This window comes from Corythoichthys intestinalis, chromosome 18, assembly GCF_030265065.1.
Source record: "Corythoichthys intestinalis isolate RoL2023-P3 chromosome 18, ASM3026506v1, whole genome shotgun sequence".
Lineage (NCBI taxonomy): Eukaryota > Metazoa > Chordata > Actinopteri > Syngnathiformes > Syngnathidae > Corythoichthys > Corythoichthys intestinalis.
Window position 1 is genome coordinate 37,654,351 of NC_080412.1, and position 24,170 is coordinate 37,678,520.

Genomic DNA, 24,170 nt, shown 5'->3' on the forward strand with positions numbered 1-24,170 from the left:
GAGACAGTTTAGATTCTTAGATTTGATTCCTGGTAGCTCTATAAATATCATCTTATTTTTCACCTGCGTGTCAACCCATTTGACACCGTCGGGGTGATGCTCGGTCCTGCCGTAGAAGTGCACAGGGCGCATGTACTCAGGACGTGCCTTCTCCCAGGCGTTGCCATAGCGCAGCCAATCATCAGCCTCTTCAACCTTGATAATGACATTGGGAGAGAAAAACACTCATTAGGTGAGTACGACTAGGCTGAGTCAGACCCAGAAAATGACAAGGACAATCAAGACAAGATAATGATGACACATAATTATGGATATTATTCACTTTATGCCATTAGGTTGCCTAAGCTCACATTTGTCCTTAAAAAAAGGCCAGAAATTACAGTATAGGATAGCGCGAGATTGAAAATGTTACAAACCTGCCAGCCGTTCATTATTTTCTGATTGAAGATACCGAATTCATAGCGGATACCGTAACCATAGGCAGCCAGGCCGAGAGAGGCCATGGAGTCGAGGAAACAGGCTGCGAGCCAGGTCAAAGCATAAGAAGAAAGTCATTATTTTCCCCACAAGCTGTGCAAATTTAAGCGAGTGAAAGGGTATAATAATGATTTGACTGTTTATAATATATATATATATAGAAATGATTAAAAAGCACACCGGCTAGTCGACCAAGTCCACCGTTTCCCAAACCGGCGTCTTCCTCCATGTCCTCCAGTTCCTCCATGTCTAGACCCAACTAAAGATACCGGAACACACACATGCACTGAAATTAAGAAACTTAAGAATTTAGACGCTGATTACAAAAAAAGACAAAGCATCTTGCTTTCACCTGGTACGTGGCTTCGTCACAAGCGTTTTCCAGTGCGAGGTTCACCATGGTGTTCTGCAGGGTGCGACCCATGTAGAACTCCAGAGATATGTAGTACACACGCTGTGTAAAAATGACAAAATGGTTTGATCAGTGGGTATTAAGCTTTTCTTTTGTTCTCCCATTAGCACCATTGTGACCAACATGTACAAATACAGTAGTGTAGTTGGCATAAATGTTCATCAAAAAACAAGACCGAAGCAAAAAGTAGCCACTGTAGCATTATGCACAGTTTGAACATTGTGTTATTGTAAAATACCAAATTTTCCGCACTGTAAGGCACATCGGAGTATAAGGCGCTCCTTTAGTAAATGGGCTCTTTTGAAAGTGTTTTCATATACAGGGCGCACTGGATTATAAAGCGCAGTAGTAGTAGTAGTAGTAATAGTGATTGGAGTTGCGTCATGCATCCACTAGATGGAGCTGTGGTAAAGGGAATGTCACGCCATGTTTAATAATAATAATAATAATAATAATATATTTGAAGGTGCCTTTCTGAGACTACCATAGTTTAAAACAGTTAAACATATTAAAAGTAAGAACATTAAAGCATGGAACGTTTAAGGAGATTTTAAAATACTAAAAGAGATATAAGGGCAATAATAAGTAAAAAAAAAAAAAAACAACGGACCAGAAATTAGTGATTATTATGGATAGGCAAGTCTGAACAGGTGAGTTTTGAGTATGGATTAAAAAAGGGGGAGAGAATCTGTGGTTCTGAGGTCGGGTGGGAGTGAATTCCAAAGCCCCCATGGTGCTGAGGTGTTTAACCAGTATCAATCCATATACAAGTGCTCCCAAGTTTACGAACGAGTTCCATTCCTACGCTGGCGACCTAGCCTGAATTTTCCGCCTAAATTGGAATTAACCCTTTAAGCACCCCTAAATCTCAAAATAACTATCCAAGTAGTCCAAAAGTATTGTATTTTGTTTAATGATAGGGGATACACTGTCCTCTGGTGGCAGAGTTGGATCTGGCTGGACTGTGTCCTTGTATGACTGAGCAGACTCTGACGTCTGACATGGATAAAGGATAGCTGTGCTCTGGTTTGTCCCACAAACTGTAGGCTGTAAGTCGTTTCAGCTAATATATGTTTGTGTATGCATTTATTAAGTTTAGAGCTACAGTTTGTGGAGTTATGTGCGAGCGATTTGCTATGAGCATTGTAAATACGTTAGCGTTCATAGGCAAATTTAGACTTTTGTTAGGCAAATTTAATCTACTAAATTTACATATTAGACTAGATGGGAGTTTGAACGCCAATTGTTTTGTGTCAAGTGTTTTATTGTGAAAATGTGCGTCGTTTTGAACATAAGTGTATTGGCTTTACAAATAGCCAAAAGTGAAGGAAGTAAAAAGCTTCAAAAAGCAGAATTGCCTTGATTACTGTCTGTAAAGCTGATCAACATCAAGTTTAGTGAGGCCAGAACGTCATATTAATGAAGTAAAAGTAAAAAATAAAATACAGTGAGGTACAACAAGGCAGTGGTCCCCAGACTTTTTTGCACCACGGACAGGTGTAATTTTGCCATTTTTTTTCACAGACCGGCAAAAAAATAACACATCGAGGCTAAAAACGACTACTAAGCAGGGCCGGCCCAGTCTTTACGCAGACTATGCAGCTGCTTAGGGCCCCTGACCCCTAGGGGGCCCCCAATCTGGCAATTGTTTAATTTATATTCTATTTTGTTTACTACAGTTTGCATTATTTGACTTTTGTGAGTTTTGATGCTTGATTACAAGCTTTAAAAAATAGTAGTTAAGTTCTTCCTTAACTACTTTCTTTCCTCTTTTAGAAAAAGGTTTGGTGCTCTACTGTAAGTTCTGACAATCATTTGGGGTGAGAAGTTTGAAGTATGCAGTGCAACAAAATCTGATTAATATACAAAATATGGACGTATGGGTTGGATTTCATGTATGGGTTTCACAGTACACTGTGACGAAATGGTGGGCCAAAAATATGGGCCCCTTTACATTATTTTGCTTAGGGGCCCCAAATGGCCTGGGCTGGCCCTGGTACTAAGTGCAGGGAAAATGGAACTCAACATACACTGAATCAACCTTTTTTTAACAGTGGCCTCTCCTAAAACTTGTCGGCGAATATCCGTGGTCGCAAGCCTGAGTTCTCCGATCGTGAAAGGTTTCTTAGCTTTAGCAATACGTTTCGCCATGAGGTATGATGCTCTCAGTGCATTCGCTTTTTTGCCTCGTTTGCCAGCTTTTAGTCACATATTATGCAGAAAGAATGGACTTGGTTTTAGGCTCCTCTTCTGGCTCAGCAGGTGGCCTTTTCCCCGTCAAAAAGCTGTCCAAAGACGTCGCCGCCCGCAGCACACAGCCAACAGCAGCTAAAGTTACTGTTTACATTGACTGGCGCTGTGCTGGTATAGGTGTGCAAACACCATAGTAATTGCGGCCACTAGATGGCGACCTATACAAATCTTTACTCGGATTAAGCTATAGAGTATACAGAGATATTGATGTGTCACGAGCCACAGGCCAGATTGCCGTTGTAAATAAATTACCGTATTGCAGTGTTTTTTTGCATTGAAATAAGACTGAAAAAAAGGAGGTCGTCTTATATTCCTGGTCTAGACATTATACCCCTTCATGACGCTAGATGACGCCAGATATCATTGAAGCGAATGCTGAACTTGAGGAGTAATGTTCTGTCATGACAGATCTCAGCTACTCTCAAGTTTAACTAGTTTGCATTATTTTATTGCAATGTTTTTCTTTATTCAGATTTGTTTCAAGACTAGTTACAGTAAAATCTCACTTTGCTGGTTATTGCAGTTATTGCAATTTTGTTGTTTTATCACAATAGATTGGTTTATTTACATTTCAAAAACCAGAAGCCATTCATTTACAAATGTGATTGCACTTTAGTTTACATATTTAAAGGTTCAGATATTAAGATTTGAATGAGGCAAAATAAGATGCTTTTTCTTTCAAATATATTATGATCATTTTTTTTCAGATTTACTGTAATTATTTTCTGTTTAAAAATTAATTTGGTGTTCAAAAAGTCTTTTTCAAACTTGAGTCTTGAAAAAAGGGGGGTCGTCTTATAATCAGGGCCATCTTATATTCGGGCCGATACCAATAGTATTTCTCTGCGGCCCGGTAGCAAATGCTCGGTGGTTGGGGACCACTGCAATAAGGTACTGTTTATGCGACATAAAAAAAAAAAGACTGGAGACAAAATGGCGGACGAGACTCCGGCATCGTAAAGTCAAAATCGTGTAAGCTGAGTACGTCGACTACCTGTATGTGGCGCATCGTTGGTTTTTGAGAAAATGGAAGGGTTTTATGTGCGCCTTATAGTGCGAAAAATACGGTAACTATTTTTGCATTATAAGCTTTCCACATTAACATAAACATTTACTTCTACAGTATTGCCGTAGCTAGCAGGGAATGTAACAATGATTCAGTTAAAAGGTGTTGCACATAAAACTAAATACCATTTGACCAAAAATATGAATTTAAAAATGGTGATTACAGATTAAATGCGTTCAATTTTATCGTACTAACAGATTTGAACTGATTCTTTCACTTACAACTAGAGGGAGCTGGTGTAGCACTTATGATACGCATAGCTCATTTCGAGAAACCCTGGTATCTAAACTTGAAATGCAAACACCTATCATATTTGAAGTACACTACCCCCAAAATATTCATCGCGATCCCATTACACGCATGAGTAATTTTCCACCTGCGCCTCTTTAATGTTTAGCCTTTGCCATTTAGGTGTTTTGTTTTTTTCCCCCCATTCCTCTTCTGAAATTGAGAAGGCAGACGCACGCTGAAGAGCAAAAGCAGAGAGAAGGGAAGGGACGAGAGGACAAATTGCATTCCGTATTACATAACTGCAACATTTTGATTCTGCAAAAATAGCTCCCGTGGAGGTCGTCGTAAAGGTCAGCCTGTGAGTGATATTCTTTACTTGTGGAGTTCAAGCCTGGAGTGAAATGAGAAGTGGTTCACCTACTTGTGCATAAATAAAAAAAAATTAAGTACTGATGACGGGCTGGGTTCAGTTATTTGATAGGATTTGTTACAAATCTAAGCTGACTTTTATTTCGTCAATATTTTTAGTCATTGTTGAATTTTTTTGTTCTGACACTTTTGATACTACGCCATCAATCAATCAAGTGACTGCCACATTCACTGTGCAGCACAGTACATGAGCCATGAGCTCTGTTCAAGGTTTCTTTTCAAGGAATTCACCTTTGACCTTTCAGTCTGCAGCAGTGAACAAGGTCGATACAGTCAGTAGGGTCGGGTGGTTCAGTGTGAGGTTGCATCCCGCCGACGCTGGATTAAACCTGTTCTAAAAATGTATTCCACTCTTCAAGTAAATGTCACCCTGCTTGGGTGAACACAAAAGGCACTTAAGTGACAGAACAATGACTCTCTTGGATGTTGGCTGTATCAAAGGGGGAAAAAATCTGCAGAGTGATACATTAAAAGGAAAAGAACAATTTTCCCTTCATGTAAATTTAATTGATGTTGTTTCACTCAGCCGCCAAAGCACTGTTTACGATTATGTACGTGTCAGCTTGCTATTGTGGGTATACGTGCTGTATAGGCGCACCTGTACGGGGGTGTAGATATGAAATCCAACGCCCTTGGAGCCTTGTGCTCATGTGAGACAAGCTGTGTGCTTTATGGTGAGGCGGGATATGAACAGAAGGTCACGGAGAGGTTTAATGTTTCAGCACACCGTAAGAATGGAAGCTTAGCAGCAGACTGCTAAGAAGCCCTTGTGAAGTTTAAATGTCATGCCCTGGCATTAGATTGTACCCAGGCTGCTCTTAAAAGGCTGAGGAATGAGAAACTCTTTCCTCAAATGAAATGAAGCAGGGCTTTTTGTTTAACAGCAGAATTCAAGCTGGAGGATTTCAAAAATATATATATCGGGTGCATTCAAGGCAGGTCACATGACTTACAATCTCAAGTACCTGAACCTGTTATGTGTTGAACTTACTTTGGGATCTTTCTCATAGTAGTGCTGCTGGGTTCTGATCCACCTGCCGATCAAGTGGTCCCGCACAGTGTGTGCAAGAGCAAAGTAGTAATCCCTTCTGGTGGCCACATTTCTGTCTTTGGCCAGCGTGAAGTGGAGGTGCCTGTTGAAATTCTGCTTCAGTTCGGTGACATTATCAACACCGGCCAGGCCTCGCACCGAGATCTGCTTCCTCCTGTCATGGTCGGACAAGGGTTTGGACATGGCGGCTCAGGGTTTGCTAGCTGAGACCTCTGGGAGAACTTTTGACGTAAAGAAAACGCCACCGGGCCCGGACGCACTGAAAGACAGGCAGCACAAAGCGGGGTCGGCCTCAGCTTTTTAAAGGCAGTGCTATTAATGTTACAAAGAGGGTGGGGCTAGTGTGTAAATTTGGTCAAGGGTGGAGTATATGTTGAGTAACTTTGAAATAGGTCATTCTCAGGGATGAATTATTGGTTTTATCTTCAGTTATTGCCGCTTTTCTGAAGAAGCTTAAGGCTATCAATCTGTGCTGGTAAAAATAAAATACATATGCGCCCCGACAAAATGTACAAAGTAACTGGCATTGATTGATCATGTTTCAGAGATATTGCTAATGATAGCCAATAAATCAACATCATTGCCGACAGCATTAAAACAGTTACATTGATCCCTCATTTTTTGCAGATTATGGGGACCAGAACCCGCTGCTATAAGTGAAAAACCGCAAAGTAGTGCCCGCGCCCCACAAAAAAATGTTTTTATTTTATTTATTTTTTTCTGTTTTAATTTGGTGTGTTCAATATATTTATTCAGATTTAGCATTAGAAAGAGATACATACTGTATAAGATAAGTATTTTCCTTTTTTTCCCAAAGTATAATAAAAAATATATATATTAGGGCTGTCAAATGATAAAAAAATTTATCCGAGTTAATTACAGCTTAAAAATTAATTAATCGTAATTGATCGCAATTAATTGCAATGCAAACCATCTATAAAATATGCCATATTTTTCTGTAAATTATTGTTTGAATGGAAAGATAATACACGAGATGGATATATACATTCAACATACGGTACATAAGGACTGTATTTGTTTATGATAACAATAAATCAACAAGATGGCATTAACATTATTAACATTCTGTTAAATCGATTCATGAAAGACTTGTAGTTCTTAAATGATAAATGTTAGTAGTAAGTTATAGAAATTTGATATTAAAACCCCTCTTAATGTTTTCGTTTTGATAAAATTTGTAAAATTTTCAATCAAAAAATAAAATAGTAGCCCACCATTGTTGATGTCAATAATTACTTACACAATGCTCATGGGTGCTGAAGCCTACAAAATCAGTCGCACCCAAGCGCCAGCAGAGGGCGGCAAAACTCCTTAAAACACAATTAACAAGTGGGCATTTCACTGTACTGTCATTAAAATCTGTCTGAGCAGGGCATGTGCGTTAATTGCGTCAAATATTTTAATGTGATTAATTTTAAAAAATTAATTACCGCCTGTTAACGCGATAATTTTGACAGCCCTAATATATATATATATATATATATAGGCAGCACGGTGGCTGAGTGGTTAGCACGTCCGCCAATCCCGGGCTTTGGCCTTCCTGTGTGGAGTTTGCATGTTCTCCCCGTGCCTGCGTGGGTTTCCTCCGGGAACTCCGGTTTCCTCCCACATCCCAAAAACACACATGGTAGGCTGATTGAACACTCGAAATTGTCCGTAGGTATGAATGTGTGCGTGAATGGTTGTATGTCTCCTTGTGCCCTGCGATTGGCTGGCAACCAGTTCAGCGTGTCCCCTAGCCTACTGCCCGTAATTAACTGGGATAGGCTCCAGCACCTCCGCGACCCTCGTGAGGAAAAGCGGCATGGAAAATGGACAACAAGTATTTGATACACTGCCAATGGGAAAACCCATTGTCAGTGTATCAAATACTTGTTCTCCCCACTGTATGTATATATGTATATATATGTATATATATATATATATATATATATATGTATGTATATATATATATATATATATATATGTATGTATGTATATATATATATATATATATATATATATATATATATATATATATATATATATATATATATATATATATATATACATATATATATGGTGGAAAACACTCAGGTGACTTGAAGTTCCGCTCTGAGACCCCCAATTTGGCCAAATTTCAAAATTGTCCGATATGCATGTGTTACATCATTGGAAAACCTGATTGAAACTCAATTTTCTGGGGGACGGAACATTTTGAATGATTTGAAAGAGTCAGAGATTTGTTGATGCTCTGAAATGCTGGACCAACAAATCACGCCCCTGACATTGAAAAAAAAAAAAAAAACCTTTCGAAATTTGAAGCATTTGGGGAGCAAGCAGCCAGGATCAAACGGTATTTCAACATGCCAAAAAGACAGTTGCATTTACTGTCTTTTTTTTTTTTTTTTTTCAAAAAGAAGGAAGATGGTTCAAAACAAGTCAGAAAAGCAACAACTGGCGATGAGAGCAGCTGCAGCGATCATGCTAACGGGCAAGCTGGGTGCAACAGGAGGCTAGTGCCGCAAAAGCTAGCCAGGTTCACGGACAGCCAGCCAAGCCGGTGCAGGAAGCTGGTCAGGTACAGCGCCACCCAGAGTGGGGGCCAGCTACAGTGCCAGCAGTCAGCCAGGTGGACCACCAACAGCCGGAGCAACAGGCCAGGGCTGCACAATTTGTAAGGCAGTGGGAACTTTGGGGCCAGAGAAATCTAATAAAATAATAATCTGAAATTGAGGCTTGTAAATCCTGCAGTATGGCAAGTGGGCATTTGCGTGTTGTTTTCTACACCATTTTCTGCGTATGTTCCGGGACCTGTGCCTGTCTCGTCATCCCTGTGCTGTCATATGTACTTTGCGTTCCGGCACCTTATGATTTACAAATTAAGCACTGACTAGACGTCATGCATGGCATGGAAGGTGGAAGCTCAAACCAGCACATGTTAAGGCCCATCTTAGCTCTGCCTATGACCATCTGGATGATGCAGAGGAATCATGGGAGCAGGTTTTGTGGTCAGATGAGAGTAAAATAGAACTTTTTGGTCAAAATTCCACTAACCGTGTTTGGAGAAAGAAGAATGATGAGAAGAAAAAGAACACCATCCCTACTGTGAAGCATGGGTCTGGTAGCATCATGCTTTGGGGGGGGGGGGGGGGGGTTCTGCGCATGGGACAGAATGAGTGCAATCTATGAAAGACAGGATGACTAGGGCCCTGTATTGTGAGATTTTGGGGAACAACTTTCTTCCTTTAGTCAGAGCATTGAAGATGGGTCGTGCCTAGGTCTTCCAACATGACAGTCACCCGAAGCACACAGTCAGGAAAACCAAGGAGTGGCACCGTAAGAAGCATAACAAGGTTCTAGCATGGTCTAGCCGGTCTCCAGACCTAAACCAAATAGAAGACCTTTCGAGGGAGCTCAAACTCTGTGTTTCTCAGCGACAGGCCAGAAACCTGACTGATGGGTGGGTCAAGATCCCTCCTGCGGTGTGTGTGCAAACCTAGTGAAAAACTGCAGGAAACGTTTGACCTCTGTAATTGCAAGCAAAGGCTACTGTACCAAATATATGTTTTTTTTTCAGGTTGTCAAATACTTATTTGCAGCTGTATCACAAATAAACTGTTAAAAAATTATACATTGTTATTCTTGTTTTTTTCTTTTTAAACTATCTCTCTCACAGTGGATATGCACCTACGATGAAAATTTCAGAACCCTCCATGATTTCTAAGTGGGAGCACTTGCAAAATAGCAAGGTGTTCAAATACTTTTTTTCTCCACTGTATTCGTATCGGTTTGATATTGGTATCAGTTTTTTGGAGTTGGACAATATCGGTTGTCGTTAAACAAGTCATTATCGAACAAGTCTAAAAAAAAAAAAAAAAAAATTCACCTTAGTTGACTGATGTACGAAAAAAAAGTATTCTTCCCGCAAAAAAAAAAAAAAAAACATATTTTTGCAGTCCTGCTCTCTGTACATGATTGAAAGATAGATAATAATGACACCTGAATATTTGTTTACGGTTGGTTGTGCCCGTCATTAGCGACATTGTTACCTCCGGAGCATGGGTAAACTTTTCAAAGGTGTTCCAGCATGGAGACATGCTGGTGATGAGGATGTCTGGCAGCCATAGTGGCTAACTCATTTTCTTTCTCATCATTGGCAGGAATGTCTAAGTTAGCAGATGGTATATTAAATCCCAACCAACGTATTTTTTTGCCGAAGCGAAGCGCAGCAAAAGCCTGCCAATTATCGTATTGATAGCTGCTGCTATATTTACAAATTGCTGGATTCTGTTGGATCCGTCAGCTTTGCAGAAAAACCCGACAGACTTAGTTTGACGTGCCATGTTTTGTTTTCCTCGCTAGCGTCTCAACAGTACTGGAACAACTCCTTCCAAAACAGTGATTCAGGATGCGTATAGATCCCATTTATTCAACAGCCCGCAGCCAGATCAGACTCAAAAATCATCTGCAGCCGAGCTACTAAAGCCCACTCTATTTTGAGTTATCGCGCTCGCAAGCCAAACTATCGTAAAGTCTTGACCTTCTATTAATAGTAACTCTGACCCAGTCCCAAAGGCCATGATATTTGAAAGGCATATCTCGTTAATGTCAGCTAGAGCCAGCAGACAACACAAGCGAGCACTATGTCGGAAGACGCTGTTGTCAGCGAGCTGCAAAGCGGTTTTGAAATTGGTTTGGTCTGTTATTTTTGTGTCAACAAGGAATGGATTTCATTGCACTTTCATTACAAGTTGACAGTAAAAGTATAGGAGGCGTGGAGGCGGGGGTGAATTAACATGCCATTCCAACCATTTGCACACTGGACGAGACATACGAGTGACAGAGAGGTGTTGTTGCCAAGCGCCATAACAGAAAAAAATACCCTGTAAATTAAATGACAAATGTTTCGTAATGGCAAAGGCTGTCAAGATATTTTTTTGTGGTTTAATAATCCCTCCTACACAACGTTACATTAACATCCCCGCATACCCAATGACCCCCGCAACGGCGGAACCATCACACAGTGGATGACAGAGATTGAAGCTGGCGTGTCCCTGATTTGTCCATTATGATGAGCAAATTATGTTCCTACATGTCTACTGGCTGTTCTGTCAAATAGTGCATCAAGCATTTATAGACCACACTTTTGTTTCCGGCCTGATTGACGTGTGTACGTTTGAACATTTTGCCCTGCAATTTGTTCAAATTGAGCCATTAAATGAGAACGCCAACAATAATATCCATACCTACATTCTTCTGTCTGGAGATTGGACTTTGTTGAAACCAGCAGGGGCTCACTTGTTCTCAAGGTTCTGAGTGATTTCTGAGTGATCAATGTGAAAAAAAAAAAAGTTGAATGGCACTTTTACTCTGGTAACTAAGGGCTTTGGGTGAAAGTACTATTGTTCACTTGGTATTCATGACCATTTAATAGAGGCATTCAGACATTTTTTCTTTCTTTTATACATTTTTGGGCAAAAAGAATTGTAACAATTGCATTACTGACTGCTGCTCATTTGACAGGACACTATTTTTGTTGGAAACTCAAACTAAATCAAAGTGGTTGTAATGAGAGCAGAGGTGGGTAGAGGAGCCAAAAATGTGATTAAAGTAAAGGCCGAGTTATACTTCCGCGTCAGACCTGCGCCGTCAAGGAAGACCCGAGTTGCGACCCTGCGCCGTAGCCTGACGCGCTCCTCTCGAATTTTCTAACCTTCGCGTCGCGTAGACGCGTATGACGTGGCAGAAACGGACTGTGATTGGTCCGCTCAGACTGTTGTTTCCGGTTCAGCGCGAGATCACCACCATTGTCAAAAATTAAACATTATTTTCTACACGCAAAAATGGACCAAGCCGACGCGAGTATCATCGAAGAGCAAGTCTCGTCAAGACATTATTGTGCTTGCCAAATGGCAAGGTCGGCGATTAAAAAAAAAAAAAAAAAAAAAAAAAAAAAAAAAAAAAAAAAGTGGACGAACCACTGAGACGTGTATGTTCGGAATCGAGTGGCCACACGAAGCGGTGACCCAGTCGGCCAAAAACTGCCAACTTTTTATCACTTTATGCCGTATTTTTGGTTGGTGCACTTCATCATTTATTGTGTACATATGTTTGCTGTGAGTCTGTGACTTATTTACGTGTCATACTTCAAGTATATGAAGAATAAAGCACAGATTAGGTGTCAAAAGAGTTGTTTTGAGCTTTCATTTTCAATAACAGACAGTTCACACACGATACATCATCACTGATTGAGAGTGCCTCGGTGCTATTTATGATAACGTTAAAATCAAGGCTCCCAACGCAGTTTGGGAAGTTCCATAGACGCCAGAAATCTGCTATGGCTTCCCACTGGCTGGTTGTAGGACACGGCAAACAAATCGGGCTGGAGGGTTTTGCAGACCTTGAACGCAGTGCTCGACGCCAGTTTGAAGCTAGCCGCCACAGCTAGCTCTCTCCACCCGAGTCTAAAACTCTCTGTGCGGCATCAAAAGTCGGCCAGACCGCCTTGAAACAAGTCTTCTGCGTCGCCTGCCCCTCAACATTTGTATGTTCAATATTTATTCAATGTTGATGAGCAGAATATTTACTTTCAAGAATTCCATTTTGCATTGTTTATTTTTTTCTCCCTTAAACTAGACTAGCGGAAGTCAACAAGCATGCCCCAAAACCGTACAAACATAACGCCACACCCATCTAATGGCTTGGCGGTGAATTACAGAGCAACCCGTTCCCTCACCACAGAACTATCGAATGTCGAATGACGCCGTAGTCGCTGCGTCGTCACCGCAACGCGGGAGTATAACTCAGGCTTAGGTGGAGTGTTACTTCAAAATAATACAGTGATCCCTCGTTTTTCGCAGTTAATGGGGACCAGAACCCTCTGTGATAAGTGAAAAACCACGAAGTAGCGCACCCCACCAAAAAACAAAAAACAAAAAAAAAAATTGGGGGGTTGGGGGGCGGGTGTTCAATGTATTTATTCAGATTTAGCATTGGAAAGAGATACATATAAGACATGTTTTTTCACTCCCCACCCAAAGTATAATTAAGAAAAAAACAAATGTTTATGCATATTTTAATAAATGGTTTTTAAGCACTTCAAATGCAATAATTATTATATTTTAAATAGGGCTGTCAAAATTAATTAATTACCGCTCGTTAACGCGATAATTTTGACAGCCCTAACGAGCGGTAATTAATTTTATAAATTAATCACGTTAAAATATTTGACGCATTAACGCACATGCCCAGCTCCAACAGATTAAAATGACAGTGTCATGTCCATTTGTTACTTGTGTTTTGTCGCCCTCTGCTGGCGCTTGGGTGCGACTGATTTTATGGGTTTCAGCACCATCCATGAGCATTGTGTAATTATTGACATCAACAATGGCAAGCTACTAGTTTATTTTTTGTTTGAAACTTTTACAAATTTTATTAAAACGAAAACTTTAAGAGGTGTTTTAATTAGAGATCCTGATCGGCGATCAGGTCCGATCACGTCATTTTCAAAGTATCGGAATCGGCAAAAAAAATATCGGCCTTTTTTTTAAATATATATTTTTTTTTTAATTAAATCATTTTCTAATTGTATTTAACATTACAAACATAATATGTTACACTCATCCAGAGTCTTTAGTTTAGGCTTAAGGTAGGGTTATCAAATTTATCCCGATAATGGCGGTAATTAATTTTTTAAAAAATGTATCACGTTAAAATATTCAACGCAATGAATGCATGCGTCGCACGACCCACTCACGCATTGTCGCGCTCAATCTGTAATGGAGCCGTTTTACCTATATAGAGAGATAAAAGGCAGCGTAAAATGAGTAGAGTGAATTTTGGCAAACTTTGGAGCCTCTTTTTAATTGGCTAAAGCCTTACAATCCCTCTCCCTACTGTTAGAAATATCATGGGAAGCAATGTGGGGAAGCAAGGTAGCAATTGATCTTTTTCTTAACACCCTATGTTATTTCCCAACGCAGAGAAGATATATCAATTGGTAGCACTACGCACAGTCATGGTTCCACTTCCCATCATGCATTTGGGCATGGCTACAGTATCATTTACTGAAAGCTCAGCAAATACACTAGATGGCAATATTTAGTCACAATATACAAAGTCACAAGTCTTTCTATCCGTGAATCCCTCTCACAGAAAGAATGATAATAATGTAAATGCCATCTTGAGGATTTATTGTCATAATAAACAAATACAGTACTTATGTACTGTATGTTGAATGTATATATTCGTCCAAGTTGTATTCATTTTTTTCTTAATGCATTGCCAAAATGTATATGATCGGGAAAAATTATCGGGAATGATTGGAATTGAATCGGGAGCAAAAAAAAGCAATCAGATCGGGAAATATCGGATTGGGAGCAAAAAAACATGATCGGAACAACCCTAGTTTTAATATAAAATTTCTATAACTTGTACTAACATTTATCTTTTAAGAACTACAAGTCTTTTTATCCATGAATCGCTTTAACAGTATGTTAATGTTAATGCCATCTTGTTGATTTATTGTTATAATATACAAATACAATACTTATGTACAGTATGTTGAATGTATATATCCGACTTGTGTCTTATCTTTCCATTCCAACAATAATTTACAGAAAAATATGGCATATTTTATAGATGGTTTGAATTGCGATTAATTACGATTAATTAATTTTTAAGCTGTGATTAACTCGATTGAAAATTTTAATCGTTTGACAGCCCTACTCGACATACGACCATTTTGACATACAAACCAAGCACTGGAACGAATTACATTTGTATGTCAAGGTACCACTGTATTACTCCAACTAATAATAATAATGCATCAGATTTACTTTACAGTATAATAACAAATAACAATGCATTATTCTTTCATTCCGTGTTAGATGGTGGTAAGCTGCTACAGTAGCCACAACTCTCCAGGGGCAGTCTGACAGAAGCGAGGCAGCCAATTTGCACCATCAAACACTTTTTTTCGCACTATTTTCAAACAGGCAAGTAGGCACGATCCCTCGATCAATGGCTCAACCACCTACGCCACCGTCTGCCTTGATCATCTCATTCTTTCTTTCCTGCAGCAAAACATTGTGACAAAGAATGTTATTGATTTCCGGTGGTTAAGTCATTTCAAATGATTTCTTTTAATTGGATGACCCATCGTCTACACTATAGAAGCACTGTCAACTGGGGATAAATCTGCTGTTTCCTACAGAAAGGCCACAAGGACAAGTAATGGACGGATGTAACAACGCTCAGGTAAATGTACCAACTGTGGCATTCTCTTACCCAGCGAGTTCCTCATTAAATCAGGTCGCAGTCTTGACAACTTTAATCACAATTATGATTCATGAATCCACCACAAAACAATTTGTCTGTGGTCTCTGCTGGGAAGCATTACTGAGTCGCCAGTCTTTTGTTAAACATCGCTGCCTACTGTTCCCTTCAGTCATTATGCTCATTATATTCACATTCTCTTGGCTGTAGTCTATTTGGGTGTTTTGGCTACAGGATGTTAGTTAGTAGGTGCAAAGCTTGGAAGAGACTGCCAGTAAACAATCCCCTTTTCTGCTTTTTCAACTTGACGCTGCCCAGTTTCTGTTTGAATGTAAACAAACTACCTTAGCTTTGGTGGAATATTCAAGCACTTTTCCCCTCCGGGCTCCAAAATGCGACCATTTTGCAACTAAAGTTAGAGTCGGTGCGATTATTTTTTTCCATCTTCTGCCACATGCGTGAAAAGTAACATCTCAGGTTTTTTTGTTTGTTTGTTTTTGTTGCTGTCAAACTCCTTCACGGTTAAATCCACTAGGTGGCGGTAATGTTACAAGCTGGTTTGCGAAGAAAGTAGCGGTGAATGATGTGTGAAGCGGTAGCCGCTCGGCCGCCGACGGAGTCGCCTCCTCCCGACTCGATGCTGAGCGAACTGGAGTAATTGAAAAATGCATACGGGAAAATTAAACCACGAAAGGGAACCGTGTGGTACCCCAAGTCACACAGGCGCACCCTCGCTTTCACTTTTGTGACTTTTTGTGCTGTAAATTGTTGCCACTTCCAGAGAGCGAGACTTATGAAACGGGCGCCACTGTTACGCACACGTCCCATTGGTCGTCTTCGGTTGTGGTTTTTGCTGCCACACCATGTTACTATTTGTTGTTTTCCAAGTGGAAAAAAAGTGCGCAACTGTGCAACGATTTTCTACATCCAAAGTAACGATATTGGACTGTCATTTTCTAAAGATTTGTTTCAATTGCAACTTGGCAACTGCTTGTAAAAGCAGAGCGTGACCACGCGCTACATCCCGTGTGATGCATTCAAATGCGTTCACGAAAGAAACAGCGCTCACAAAATGGACTCGGACAAGCTGGCAACAGAACATAGAGAACAAGATAGAATATACTGTGTGTATATCTATATACAGCATATATATAAATTGGTACCTCGTCATACGACCGCATCGACATACGATCCTTTCGACATCCGATGTAAAATTGGCCTCGCCATTTGTCTCGACATATGATGACATGCTCAAAATACGCCGATTTACGACAGCTTCGCAATTTCGTTGTTTTTCCACAAGACAGGCACACGGCGGATTTTCTTGTGAGAGAAATCAACATGTGTTGGGTCTAAAACTCGTTCTTTAACTTAGTTATTTACCCAAGGCAAGCTGACAAAAGGCAGGGCATAAAGTGAGACAGAGTCAGAGAGTTGACGTTTTTCAACCTGCAGGTTGGGAGAGCCAGGAGACAGAGTTCCGCGATCAATGCGGTCTCATTAGAGTCTCTCGCCGAACTCCCCCACGCTGCTAACTTTTATTGAGGGCTTGTTGCTGGGCAGAATACAGTTACAACACTGTTGTCCAACGTGGCAGGTTCGATCGGGCAAGTTCCTTATTCTAGTCATTGATTGAACAGTCACACTCTTGATTGAATTGACAGTCACACTCTTGAGCGGGCAAGATATCTTTGTTTTGAACACACATTTGCACTCAAAGTACTGTAGCTTGGTGGAAAAGTACTGAGACGTTGTGTGATGAATCAACATATGTGTGTGTATCTATTTATCAGCAGAATGTGAGCAATTGCCGGTAATAAAAATATAAGCACATGATTATGGGCTAAAACTGTATTCTTCATAATAGCTTGGGAGTACGCATATAATAGCTGTGGGAGAGCAAACTGGCACAATATATTTGGCACACAAAAACAAGCTTATCTTACACATGGGTCCCAAGAAGGTTAGTGCAGGTGGTGAAAAAAGGAAAAAGGTCACGCTTACTGTTACGTCCCACGGAAGGCTCGCTAAGGGCGTAACGTAAAACGAGCCACACAAGTTCACAAGTGGCAAAAATTTATTCAAACAGTCAAACTCGCAATGAACAACAAATACAAAATGTGGAAGAAGCACGGCTTCTGGGTAAGCCCAGGCCAAAACAACAAACAAAAGGATCTACGCTTCAACCCCACCTGCTAACTAAACCCTGATCGTAAAAAGGAAAGAACAAAAAGACAGCCCCTACCCTAGCTTCTTAAACTAAACAAAACAGGAGAAAACGGGTTGAACAGAAATGGCAGCTTACCCCTACTGCTTCAGTGCTCCTATTTACAGTGGTGAACAAAAACGATCCAATAATGAATAAACACAAAAGACCTCACCGAAAAAGCTGGAGTGTAACAAAGTAGCGATCAAACGCACACGAGAGTGAATGGTGAGCAAACAGCTGGTGAGGAGGACCGCGGCACGAATGCTGTCAAATGCGACCTCAGCTGTCAGATGACAGCGTCTGGTTTTTGAAGCTTGGCACCCTTTCTTCATGGACAATCAGCGGCGGCGACGTCGTCTGTCCATCCAGCGTCGATCATCTTACGTCACAGTGGTGGGGTGGGGGGGCAGCCAGGCAGAGGCGAGGGTCAGCTGACTGAAAGTCTCAAAAAATGACAATTAAACGGCCAAGGCTGTTTACACTGTAGACGTTCACACTTACCGTTAAAATTAAGAAGGAAATGATATAAAAATATGAGCGCAGTGTGCGTGTGCGTGAACTGGCAAGACAATGCGGCTCACTGGTCCCCCGCACCACCGCCAACAACAACAGAACATGAAAAGCAAAAGTAAAAACTTCCCACTCTACAGCACCTCTCTCTTTCATCAGTCACACATTGCGTCCAGGAACAGCATGCAAACAAAAACCAATACCACATTAGAACGCGATTCGTTTCATGAATTTGTTGTTATTATTACCTGTTATTATTATTCCGATTTCCGATTATTTGTTTTGCCATGTATAATTGTACCTGCAGTATTTATTAAGAATTTAGCAAAGGTCTTTGGGTTGTGGAACAAATTACCGTATTGGCCCGAATATAAGACGGCCCTGATTATAAGACGACCCCCTCTTTTTCAAGACTCAAGTTTGACAGACTTTTTGAAAACCAAATTAATTTTTATACAGAAAATAATTACAGTACATCCGAAACAAATGATTATAACAATATATTTGAGAGAAAAAGCATGTTATTTTGCTTCATTCAAATCTTAATATCTGAACATTTAAATATATAAACTAAAGGGCAATCACATTCGTAAATGAATGGCTTCTGGTTTTTGAAATGTAAATAAAGCAAACAGCAAAATTGCAATAACTGCATTAACCATCAAAGTGAAGTCTAACTGTAGTCTTGAAACAAATCTGAATAAGGAAAAACATTGCAATAAAATAATGCAAACTGGTTAAACTTGAGAGTAGCTGAGATTTGCTGTGACAGAACATCGCTTCAATGATATCTGGCGCCATCTAGCGTTGTTAATGGGTATAATGTCTAGACCGCGAATATAAGACGACACCCACTTTTTCAGTGTTACTTCAATGCAAAAAAAACACCGGCCAATACGGTATTTGTTAAATAAAACAACTTGCTGCCCACCTCTTTCCATTTACTGATCGAAGTCTATGTTGTCGTTCAGTATTCATTGCTGTTCAGTGTTTCCCCTAGGATTTTTTGAAGCTGTGGTGGTGGGCTGCATCGGAGTCGGACAGCCTCACCATGTCGTGCCACAGCGAATTTTTTTTCCTTCATTTTTTCCCCCAAGAAGAACCATAACAAAGATATATTTGAAATATTTCATTAGCCAGGCTAATGTTGTACCGCTCAGCTACAGTACATGTATGTAAAATGCGTAGCTGATTACAGCTACGTTACCCGATGTACTAATGCGACTTTTTTTCTCGTGGCAATAGTACGACTTACATCTCGTAGTGACTCAGGGTTGGCAACCCAAACTGTTGAAAGAGCCATATTTGACCCCCAAAAAAACACAAAAAAAACTGATACAGTATGTCTGGAGCCACAAAAAATTAAAAGCCTTTTACAAGCCTTATAATTATCGATACTAGCTATATTAGCCTACTATAGAAATACGTAATTAGCCTTCATGATTAAATGTTTGTTTTCCCTGCAGTGGATCCTATAGAGAATGACGCACCACGTGACTACTCTGTTGTACTATGCCACCACAAGTTTAACTTCATTACAGTATTAATGAATTGAAAGAATGTTTGTGTCATGTTTGTCCTCCTAGAAATCCTATTAAAACAAAAAAATATATTTCCCTACCCCATCTTTTTCCATTAAAAAAAAAAAAAAAAAAAGCTCCGAAGCATCGCTAAAGAGCCGCATGCGGCCCGAGAGCCGCGGGTTGCAGACCACCGTCGTAGTCCTCCTTTTTCCTTTTATTTGACCCTCATAAGTACTACATTACCACAACAATAACAGTCCTTCTGTCAACTGACCCATTTAGAGCACTGGGGGAATTCTAATAGCCGTGTAAAGAGTTTTACTTGATTCGGTGAGAAGGTGAATAGTTTTTTCCCCGTTGTTCGTAAACTAAATTTCCACACAAAGGCACGTCGAGGTACCATTAACTTAGCAAGGAGAGGTATGAGAGTCATTTTTCGAGTATCCCAGAGCTCGCGAAATTTGGGTGGGGGGGCGCATTTATCAAAGTTTCGTCAGCCGTAATTGTCTGAAGTTGGCGCGCCGGTGTTGTGCCGAAAAATAGCCACTCCACGTGAAATGTCCCCCCTGACGGGAGCGCCCACACGTCACTCGTACAAACAGCCTTTTCTTACCAATCGATGGACACAGAAACGACGTTCTTGTACCGTGAATATGTATCATTTTACTCTGCTTGAACTGATAAATCGTTTACTGTGACCAACGCTCTGAAAATAGAGCAAGGCTTTATTTTGGGCCCCGCCTCTCCGCAGTCTCTCAGCGCAAGTTAGTCAAAGTTTGCTTTAGACGGCCGTCCACCGCTCACTTTCGCCGAAAAGTCCGATCCAAATTATTGTAATGCCCCGGATATGGGTAAGAAGGAGAGAAGTCTGTATTTGCTTACCCACTTTATTGTGGTAACAATAATAAAGAAAAACAATAACAAAATAACAGCGGGCTGCTACAACATGCGACCGCTATCTCTCGCTATCTCGCTCGTTCTCCCATTCTTCCTACTCGTTCCCCTTGCGTCTCTTAAGGGGGGGCCTGCATAGTTACGAACATTAGGCTACAATACACAATGAATAGGTGTCCGCTGAACTCCTCCCACTCGGCTGCCGCTAGTTTGAAGCGGCCTTAAAAAAATTTTTTATTTAAATAAATAAATAAAATACATCTCATTTGCCAGGCGTGGCGGCTTTCATTTTAGTGTGGCGGTGCGCCACAATCTGTTGAATATAGGGGAATCCCTGCTGTTTCTGACAATAACCTTTAAGATAGCCCCACTTCAAAATGCTGTCTTGTTATTTATGAAGCCAACAAATGGCCTGTATTCATTGCAGCAAGTTGTAAAATCTAATATGCCTCCATGGCTTCAAGACATGGCGACTACAAGTGCAACTCCTATTCCAAAAGCTTAACAAAAGCAATCAAAAGCCATTACATGAATTTATAATGTCCATCCATCCGCAGCAGGCTTCATTCTTTCTTTACCAGCACGAGAGGTAGCGAGGGAATGTAACTTGAAAGAATGAACGATCACATCCCAAAGGGAGGCAACGCGGGATAACTGCTGATTGACTGAGCGCAATCATAATTATGTGCGCAGAAGTAAAACACTGTCTTCCATTATCTGTACTTTTTTTTGCTGAGGGCTCGGTATATGATAGTTCTGCATGGCCAGTTTCATTTAAAATATATCTGATAAATGTACAAACTGCAACGAAGATACTTCAGATACATACATTCATGCTCTTTGGCAATGTAAACCAATACAAGATTTCTGGGCACAGGTAACGAAGAAACTCTCTTTCCTATTGAACTGCAGGATTCCATTGTCTCCAACTCTTTGTCTGCTTGGCGATCTGAATACAGTGAATATCTCTATCCATCAAACCCGTCCACTACTAGCAAGTCTAACGATAGCCAAAAAAACAATATTGTTGAATTGGAAAAACAAACAAAACATTAACATTAACCAATGGCTAAATCTAATCATTGAATATATAACATTAGAGAAAATATCTGCCAAACAGACAAATAAAATGGACAAATACGAACAACAGTGGGAAACGGTCGCAAGAATGATGAACATAGAATAAGGATTCTCTCTCACCTGCGAAGGAATGCCACAAAAATAATAAAAATGTACACATAAATTGATGTATGCGGGGTGTCCAGGGAAGTTGTATGCATCCTTCTGCAGCTGGAAACAGGACATGTTTAAATCCAAACTGTTTTGTACACTCCCAACAGCATGTAATAAATACACTTTCTTCCTTCACAGTTTAGTCGGTCAATGGGCTTATTTTACAAGGATACTCATAGACAATTTGGTTTCCAGCTGCTGGGGAACATATGCAACTTTTTTTTGGAACACCCTATATATTATTAGACTTGGAACAATTAAGGAACTATGCGTAAATAATACACTTCACCGGTCCTTGGCATACATCTAATGGTGTTTGATAAACCTCTTCTTCTGTCAGCTTTGCAGGTGGAGTTTGTTGGCGTCCTGCCCTGGGCCGTCCCGTCGCCGGTCTTGGCCCCCGGGATTTTCGGCCGGGGCTTGTCTGGTTGCGTCTGGCTGTGCGGGGGTCCCGTCGGGCGCGCGCTGGTGTCGTGGGCGGGTGGGGGGGCCGCGCGGGTGCCGGTCCGGGGCCGCGGCCCTTCCCCGGCCGGCTGGGGTGGGGTGGGGTGGGGTGGAGTTGGGGTGGGGGACGGGGGGTACATGCGGCAGCCATGGTTCCCTCCCTGGTCCGCCCGGCCGGAGCCGCGTCTCCCTGTACCGGGTGCCGGGGAGGTGCCCTCTGGTGTCATGCCGCGCGCCCCTCCTGGCCCGGGGGTGGGTTGTGGGGGGCGCGCTTCCGTCCCCTTGGTCTGCTTCCGGCCCTGTCCGCCTCCCTGGGCCGCGGCGGCCGCTGCTGCCCCCCGGCCGGCGGACTCGTTGGCGGGGCCTCTTGGGGCCCGCGGGGCCTTGGGTGAGGCTTGCTGTCCCTTGCCGGTGGGGTGGACGTCCCCTGGTCGCCGGCGCTTGGTGTGGCGCCTGCTCGGGGTGCGGGGTGGGTGCTCGGTGGTGGTGGTGGGGGGGGGGGGGGGGTCGGTCGCGGAGGCGCCGTGGGTGGTCTGGGGCGGGGATTGATCGGGGCCCTGACGCCTCTTCTGCCCTGCGGCCGGTGGTTCTGGTGGACGGGGCCACGCCCGCGGGAGCCTGCCTCTTAACTCACGCACTTCTCACTTCGGCACTGTAAATATTTTTCACCTTGGCACTTACATGCTCATACATTTCTCCGGGGAGAGTTGGGACGGGGCTTTACAGTCCCGGCCCGGCTCCCCCCTGTTTTTAATGCACCACACACCAAGGTTGTGGGATGGTTGGGACCTGTTGGGGGTGGGGGTACCTCACGGCTGCCTCCTCACCACAGGCCCCGCCATCTCTGCACCTTTTTTAAATGCACCACACATCATACTCCACAGGAGAGCTCTGGCAAAGGGCGGTGGGACGGGCGGCTGGGCAGAAGCTCCATGCTGCGGTCCCACTGCCCCAAGCCAAGCTCTCCTATTTTAATGCATACATTGCACTACCCTCCCCTCACACCCCCATCACGGTGCTGGGTGATGGCTGCCAGTCGGGAACCTGGCAGCCACAGTAATAGGGTGGTAGGTGGGTCCCACACTTTTTTATATGGCGTGGCTCCTGGGGTGTGGCCTCCCCTCTGCCTCTGCTGCCGGCCGCGGGAGTAGGTTGGGGGGTCGGGTCCCCGATCTTGCATCGCCCCGTGGCAGTTCCTGGGCGTTCTCCTGCCTCCGCCTTCCCCTCTCTTCTCTGGCTGGGCATCCGCCCTGCGCTCCGTCGCGGGTCGCTGACTGGGCGCCGGTGTATCAGCGGGGTGTCGCCTGCACCGGCGGGGGACCCTGCCTTGCCTGGGGCTTGGTGGGCCGCTGGGGGTCCCGTGGCGTGCCGTGCCGGTTGGGGGGCTGTGGCTCGTGGCCCGGGTGGGCGGGCGGGAGTGGGTGTAGGCGTGGGGTTGGTGGTGCGTCCCCTCCTGCCATCCCTGAAGGCCGGTTGATGGGTGCGCGGGTGGCCCGGGGGACCACCCTGGGTCCCGGGGGGGGAACGATGGCTCCTTTGCTGGGCTGCGGGAGGAGGGATGGGCTGCGCATGGCCCCCCGCCCCCGCGCCCGCCCTCCCTCCCTCCCCGGGCTGGCTGGGTGGGGGCTGTGGCCCTGGGTTGGCGCCCGCGCGGCTTCTCCGCCCGTCTGCGTGGCTGTCGCGCGCCCGGTGGGGCCTGCGTGCTGCTGGATGTGGTAGGGCATTCTCGGGTCGGGGGTCCCGGTGCCGGGATTGGCGATGCGGCGGCGTAGGGTTGGTCGCCAACGGGCTTACTCGTAAGAGATTCACACGATTACTGGGTTCTAGATCACAGAACTGATTTGTGCACACTCTACCCCTTTCAATCACTTAGCTTATAGGCTTATAGACACCCCCACCCCCATTCTCCTCTTTCACTGGCCAATAGGCCCCCCATGGTGTAAACCGGAAATACATCTCGCTGACGATAGCACCAGCATATTAGTAACTAGTTTAGATGTTCAATGTATATCTAGTTGTTGTTTGTGTATGTGTTTCTTTTCCTTCTTCTCTTGTATTTCTTTTCTTCTGTCCCCCCATAATCCCTTCCTGTTCGCTGCTTCGTCATAATAAAAAGGTATTTTGAATGATCACAATGGGAGTATGTCAGACTCTCAATG

At 42.7% G+C, this 24,170-nt stretch overlaps 1 protein-coding gene and 1 long non-coding RNA gene across 2 annotated transcripts in view; one reads left to right on the forward strand and one right to left on the reverse strand.

Moving 5' to 3' along the window:
• pygma (phosphorylase, glycogen, muscle A) overlaps positions 1 to 6,182 on the reverse strand; it is a 39,349-nt gene extending 33,167 nt beyond the window's left edge. Inside the window, exons 1-5 of the mRNA XM_057821426.1 lie at positions 5,860 to 6,182; positions 830 to 931; positions 658 to 736; positions 417 to 520; positions 64 to 195 (exon numbers count right to left, since the gene is read on the reverse strand). Of these exons, the coding sequence (XP_057677409.1) occupies positions 64 to 195; positions 417 to 520; positions 658 to 736; positions 830 to 931; positions 5,860 to 6,102 (660 nt within the window). The 5' untranslated portion in view covers positions 6,103 to 6,182. The remainder of the gene's footprint in view (positions 1 to 63; positions 196 to 416; positions 521 to 657; positions 737 to 829; positions 932 to 5,859) is intronic.
• LOC130906797 (uncharacterized) overlaps positions 1 to 14,840 on the forward strand; it is an 85,450-nt gene extending 70,610 nt beyond the window's left edge. The window contains exon 4 of the long non-coding RNA XR_009061367.1: positions 14,811 to 14,840. This is a non-coding gene — a long non-coding RNA (uncharacterized LOC130906797). The remainder of the gene's footprint in view (positions 1 to 14,810) is intronic.
• Positions 14,841 to 24,170: the final 9,330 nt, after the last annotated feature.